The 6914-nt window shown below is 36.9% G+C and overlaps 1 protein-coding gene across 1 annotated transcript; it reads left to right on the top strand.

The window, feature by feature from the left end:
- Nucleotides 1-224: 224 nt before the first annotated feature.
- LOC104094963 (thioredoxin O2, mitochondrial-like) lies at nucleotides 225-6581 on the top strand. Its single transcript, XM_009600987.4, has 6 exons — nucleotides 225-651; nucleotides 1973-2038; nucleotides 2127-2177; nucleotides 2417-2496; nucleotides 4779-4823; nucleotides 6262-6581. Exons 1-6 carry the CDS (start codon nucleotides 396-398, stop codon nucleotides 6358-6360), a joined length of 597 nt encoding a protein of 198 aa, XP_009599282.1. The 5' UTR covers nucleotides 225-395; the 3' UTR covers nucleotides 6361-6581.
- The last annotated feature ends 333 nt before the right edge of the window (nucleotides 6582-6914 follow it).

Raw genomic sequence — 6914 nt, forward strand, 5'->3', positions numbered from 1 at the left:
AAAATGTATGTTTTTGAAGTTGCTAAAAAATTGAATATCAGTTAAGCATTTTAAAAAAAATGGGTACTGATACAATCGGTGATCGCAAACCTGCGCATCACATGAAAATTTTACCAATAAAACAAACCCTGTATCCTTTGCCATGAAAATCGGATGAAATGGGCCTATTGACAAAGAAGTCCATATAGTCAAGAAGCCCAAAGAGGAAAATCGTTTTCGCAATTGACCCCATATTTTTCTATTCCTCACAATCTCATTCCCCATCTTGTTACTTCTGCCGAACTCGTCCTAAAAAAGTTGGAAAACCCTGAGTAAAGAAACTAAAAACTAAAACCCTTTCTCAAGATTTCAACGAGCGAGCACTACTATCGGACAGAGAGCCAAAGAGAGAAAAGATGAGAGGAATCTCAGTGATACTACGGCGTTTAGTTGGTTGCAGACCATCTTTCACAGCATCAGGACGACGCTCTTCTGAATTGAGCCAGACATTAATGGTGTCATCAGCCGCCACCGTCTCCTACTCAACCCTAACTCTATTGGAGAAGCCCAATCTACTTCCTGGATTCCAAATTACGGCAAACCTCATCCCTGATTTGCAGTCTCATCACGTTCAAAATCATTCTAGAAACTTCTCCAGTCCATCTTCCTCAGGTTTGTTAGCTACATATGATAGCCTCATAGCATTTTAGTTTTGAATACTGAAAAGTCTATATTTGTATGCTAAATCAGAAAACTAGTCCAACTGCATTTAGTTTGACAAATCTAGCGGTTTTTAGGTTATCCCGTGGTTAGCGTGAAATATGTAAAATCTAGTTAGTGCTAGTACAACAAGGGTTTTGTGGTAGAGGTACGTCAGGAGTTTGAATCCTGCTGTGAACTAAGTTTTGTATTTAAGTAGAGAAGGGAAGAGGGATGGGCTCATTATCCACTGAGTTCCAAAGCCGTAAACGACTAACTTCTTGGTTATCCCGAAAAAAGGTTGATGATTTTGCAGGACAGAGTTGGTCAGTTGACTATGACAAATTGAAGAAATATTGGTCCAACAATTTTTGATCTTCAATTATAGAATTTGTCTGAAAACATAAAGATGTCCTGTTTAGATGTTCAAACACCTATCTGCTGCATTTTTCTTATCTTAAAAAAAAGACCACCTATCTGCTGTAACTACATTTTGAGAAAGAAAGAGCAGAAAGAGAAAACAGCTCCAAAATTAGTGACTGATTGTTTTACTGAATTACCTACTGCTGGAAGTGCTGAAAATGTTGCCCTGTAAATATCAAGAACCTGAAGGATGCTGGAGGTCGTGTAGCAACAAACCTTGTCAATTAAGGACACTGTAGACGGTGTATGTTTATCCTGTTAAGGAATTGAAGGATATTGGAGGAGTAACAGCATATATACTAGTTGTATCTACAGTTATTAATGCTTAGCTTAGGATGGCTCACACTAGGTTCATGGAAAAGTTTCCTAGTAATACTTTGCTTGGATTATGACCAATTGTGTTCAGAAAATATAGATGTAACGCCTGCAGTCAGGATAAGCATGTAACAATCACCTGAAGTTGAGGTTCACAGGGAGGAGCTAGAGTTGTCAGCCAATCTGTGTTTTAAGAGCACTGGGCAGACGTAAGGGTGTACCTTTTCTTGTAGAGTAAGTGGATTTGAATCATTTGATAGGTGAGGATCCTCAGTTACTGTGAGAAGAGTTTTCTTGCCTCATGAATGTGCAATTTGAACCCAAGGAGAACTTGATGATAATGGTTGATGTGAACCCCCCCCCCCCCCCCCAACACACACACACACACACCCACACCCAAAGAAAAAAAGACAACCAAAAGGTTGGGGAAGAAACAATTTCGTTAGGAGTTCGATTTCTTCTGCGCATTTTCTCTTCTATTACAAATGAAAAGATGTTTTATTCGACACTAAGGTCCTTGCTGCTTGTTAACCATTTTGGGGCTCGTTAATTACAGGTCCATCAAATATTGTATCAATTGAGTCTGAAGAACAGTTCAATACTTCACTTCGCAAAGTACAAGGTATTTCAGTGTGATTAGGCTCAATAACATACCTGTTTTATGTCTTTTGGCTCCTACACTTGCTAAGCATCTGTACATATTGTTGCAGATGAATCTTTGCCCGCAATATTTTACTTCACTGCTGTCTGGTGTGGGCCCTGTAAGCTAGTTAATCCTTCTTATCGATGCATAATTTCTAAGAGGAATTGTTATGCATAAATTTCTATTCGCTTCATTTACCTTTCTTTGAAGACCGCTCATTGAACATCATGTCAAACCAATGAAAAGGACAATGGCTTGCTCTTCAATTAGCCTTTCTTTAATAAGTAACTAATTTTTCTAGAAAAGCATCTCCTGGATGTTATAAGTAATTACTTCTCTGCTCCATTCTTTTTCCAGGTAGGCTGTTGTCCCCTGTAATTGGCCAATTGAGTGAGAAATACCCTCATGTGACAACATATAAAGTTGACATTGACAAGGTAAAGAAATGTCTTCCTGTTGTAATGTCTCTTGGATTCCTTTCAGGAACCCTTAAATGTGTCATGGAACCCACTCTTCTGGGGTGCTGCTATGGGTCAATTCTCCCTTTCTTTCTTTCTTTTCTTTGGATAAGTTGTTTATGTTTTTTTAAGGAATCGCCAAACTAGTGCTCATATACAAAAAGAAGCTACATCAGGCCACTAAGATATATCTATATGCTAAAGTACAACATCAGATCATCTATAAAGTAGTGTAGCCCTCCTTTTGCCAAATAACAACAGAACTGAGATTTGAGTCTCCAGATTGTTGATGCCATGATTGTCCAGATCATCAGCAATGTCTCAATTGTTATCAACAGCAAAACTCTAACCAAAAGCATACTCATTTGCCACCGCATCCCAATTGGCAAGTGAATACTGAATATCCATGTATTCCTGTTTTTCACTCCTTTCTGTTGCCCCAACGATCATAGTTATGCTGTTAAATCTGTTGGAATTCCCATACTCTTCCTTTCAAACACGTTCCAGATGATCTCCACCTATTCTAACCCACGTAGATCATCGCTTTTTTATTCCGTGAGGTGCCTGACACTCCAGTTGTTTTCAATTTACTTGACAACTACCCCTTTTGTATTTATGCTCTCTATTCCTTTATAATTCAATGGGGATGTTAATCTCTTCAGTTCAAACATGTTCCTCCCTTCCTTTCAGATTTCTGATTGACAGAGAGATTACTATTCTTCCCTTCTTGACAAGCAACCAGCGTCACTAGTTATATTTGGTCTCACTATAACTACTGTGTGGCCTGAAAGATTTAGCTTGATAGCCATAACCTAACTTTGACATGCTGTCTGTCTTGGACTCTAGATTTGAGTTTAGTGAATCTTCTTTTATGTTATACATATCGAGAAAATAAGCATCAGAATTGGATAAAAATAAAAAAATAATTTTAAAAAATACGTTAATAGTAGGACTTGGATAGTTATGTTAGATTCTTAATAATGTAACTCATAGGAGATCTTATGTTTTTCTGCTCTTTGTACCTGTAGAACTTTCTAGTTTATTTCTATCCTTTTTGGTCTTCTGGCCGATATGATCACCGATAAAATTGAGTCTTGATTCCAGATTGTGGCTGTTCAGCAAACTTTAGAAGATTATGGAGAAACTCTCGTGGAGTGTGTGTGAAATAGATAATGGACATTTCTGAAATTGATATTAAGTTGCATATGTCTTGGATACATCTAATTTCTTTAAATTGTGCCAACCTTGAATCCTGATTTTATGACATTAGGCAATGGGGAAAGTTAACTGCCCAAACCAAACAGAAAGAACTACTGGATTGACTGGCACACACAGCTCCTTTGGTTGTTGCTTTTGTCGCATTGAACTCCAGTGTAATATTTGAAGGTTAGGGTGGTTTTAGTTACCTCATGATGGTCTCTGGCATACCTAAGTCATTAAAGTTGCAGGCTCTTAGCCAGCAGTAAGTCATGTCCACCTGATTTTATTTGATCACAAAAATTCCCATGAGATGGAACCCGTTATTACCGCTGTTGGGACATGTGTCGTCCAGCCTAGATTTGTAAGCTGCTTCTTGAAAATAATGATAAAATAGTCAAATGATCCCGTTCCTAGTCTTATCTTTGTGAGTGTTGATTCTAGTTTGACATGCTGGCACATTGAAGTGCTGAATGCCTGTCATTTCTATACATTAAGACTTGCACTTGAAGGGACATCAGCAGATAGTGTTCTTTGTGTGAATAAGCGAGGTATCTTGGAGCTTGTTGCTTGCCATCCCTCACCTGTGGGTACGTTTGGCATGCTTAGTTTGGACATTGATGAGTTTGTCTGCAGATAGCAATCGAAGTACTTTTAATATGTTTAGTCTGGATATGAGTTTATCCACTGGGTTGTTGTTGTTGTGATGAGTTTATCGGCATATAGCAAGTGGATGAGTTTATATCATAGTTTGACAAAAAGGAAGAATTGGGAGAAAGAACAACATATGGCTAATTCGTTAAGATCATAGGCTTGCCTTTTGATAAAAGATGAAGTCTATGCTACGTGTCCTAGTTCGAATACTTTCTGGTAATATGTTATGATGCTTAAATTTGTTTGTTTTTTAGCCATTAGTTTCAAAAATTCCTTAGAGATTAAATTTTTGTAATCCTTTAGAACTCACTTGGTCCGTTTTGTTTCTCCAAGCTTCCTATTTTGTGGTTAATCCACTTGCATTCGATTAATCCTATCCACTTGTATACTGAGCATGTTTCCACATGCAGGAAGGGCTTGGAAATGCATTGAGCAAGTTGAACATTCACTCTGTGGTAAACATCAACTTCCTTCTTCTCCTTATCTTCTCTGAAAGCAGACACATGAATATGCAAAAGGATTAAGTCAATTTAAAGACTCTCATGATCAAGCAGTTAAACTTTATATATAACTGAGTACAAATCTTATATACATGATACTGTTATATCTATCAAAAGATTTCTAAAGAATATGTTTTCTTTGTCCATCATCATAAACATATACTTGACAAGTTTTTGTTCCAGATATTCTCTTCTGCTGTGCTGGTAAGATATATTCAGCAAGAAATATATAGTACTTTCTGTTTAGGAATTAGATATGCATGCTTTTCTACATGTAAATAACACAAAGCAGAATGAAGTTTGTTCCCAATGGATTGGTGAGTGCTTGAGTAGGAATAACAATTTGGAGATCCCAAGTTCAAATCCCAGATAACACTTTGTGTGAACCCATCTGCTCTAACCTTGTGAGTCGGTTTATCTTCATCCGGCACCTGTGCTTGTGGGTTGTAACAGACTGCTCGGTTGATTAGTGTGTGCAAGCTGGCCCGGCCACCACCTTTCATATAAAGGAGAAAAAAGAAAGCTGCTAAGTTCAAATTAGCTCGGAAAAAAATCTATAGAATATTTAATGATTAGGTTGTAGGAACTTCTAGAGATGTACTGTCCAGTAATGTAGAATGATGTTGGGCAAAGTCAATCTGGGATAGAGATTCAAGGCACGCCTTTCCAAAATAAGATGTTCTTGTTTATGAACAATAGAAAGGGCATCTTAGAGAGCATGATCCTCTAGACGCTGTCAACCCCTTGTCATGTGATGGTTATTCAGGTTCATACACTGTTGGGAAGAGAAGGTAATGCTTGGTTAGATAGAGCCACAGAGGTCCACTAGTTAATTAACTCAGGGCCACGGATGATTTATCCATTTCTCAAAATTTGAGGTTAAGTTTTAGATTGTTTTTGTGGGAAATGGACATATTGACTACAATGTGATGGCTAAATTATTGTCAAGAACAGAAAATGTTAGAAAGGAGAAACATGAAAAGAGGATTTTGTGTCATGGAGGGTGCTGGAAATACATGAAAAAGATGTAATGTTTGAGAGAGTGGAGATTTATGTCTTAGTGGAGATGCATGTACAATTAGAGAAGATTGGGTTATTCATGAGTATTCTCCTCTAGAATGTATTCAATGTGGAAATTCCAGATCATGTGATATTTCATCAAAGGGGAATACTTTGAATCAAAGAAGATAAAGATATGACAAGAGACTGAGAGCCTACTCTAGCATTATGAGGTTTTCAAAATTAAATAAAAATTGATGATTCTGGTGATGTACATTAATTAAGTTCATGGTCAGATGGTTAAACAGAAACGTCAAAATCTGGTTTGAGTTATACATGGTTCATCGGTAGTCAATTCCTCTATATAAACTAAAAAACTATTCATTATATGCAGCCTACATTACACTTCTTTCAAAATGGGAAGAAAACATCTGAAGTTATTGGTGCTGATGTTCAACGCTTGAAAGATACCATGGAAGAGCTCTACAAATGATATTTTACGTTGAAACAATTCATGTCTGTGTTGAGGCTGATATCAGTTCTGGTTCTACAAACAGTAATTATGGCGTTTCGCACTCATTCCTAGAATTTAAGTATGCTAGAATGTATTGTTATCTGGTGCTGATTGTTATATTTTGGTTTTCCTCGAAAGCTTCTTGTTCATAAGGTGTGTCTGGATGGAGGCAAAATGGCATTTCTCTTTTTTCACAGCAATTTTCTGAGTAGATTTTCTGTTATAGTCAGTAGTCTATCAAGGCACTATGGGACAATGATACAGTTGGGAATGCGATGTGCCAAAACACCCCTGAAAGCAAAACACTAGATTAATTGTAAAGATAAAATTATTCTTGCTAAAGTTTGTATCTCTCGAAAAATTCCGGACTTTAATTTAACACATCTGTGTCTCAATCTCCTTTCTTTTGTTATATTTAAATTGTTATATCAAAGTTAAATTATTCTATAAGATTTCTAACATTATTACTTTGATGAACTTGTATTTATACGGAATTAAGATTTTAATGTATTTTGTGAATTTATTTTTACACT

The sequence above is a fragment of the Nicotiana tomentosiformis genome, chromosome 2 (assembly GCF_000390325.3).
Source record: "Nicotiana tomentosiformis chromosome 2, ASM39032v3, whole genome shotgun sequence".
In the NCBI taxonomy this organism is placed as follows: Eukaryota; Viridiplantae; Streptophyta; class Magnoliopsida; order Solanales; family Solanaceae; genus Nicotiana; species Nicotiana tomentosiformis.

What these genes read in the sequence shown, in the direction of transcription:
- LOC104094963 (XM_009600987.4), top strand. Translation starts at nt 396, where the DNA reads ATGAGAGGAATCTCAGTGATACTACGGCGTTTAGTTGGTTGCAGACCA. An exon ending in TTCACTTCGCAAAGTACAAG is followed by an intron (nt 2,039 to 2,126) that starts GTATTTCAGTGT and finishes ATATTGTTGCAG; the next exon opens with ATGAATCTTTGCCCGCAATA. An exon ending in AGTTGAACATTCACTCTGTG is followed by an intron (nt 4,824 to 6,261) that starts GTAAACATCAAC and finishes CATTATATGCAG; the next exon opens with CCTACATTACACTTCTTTCA.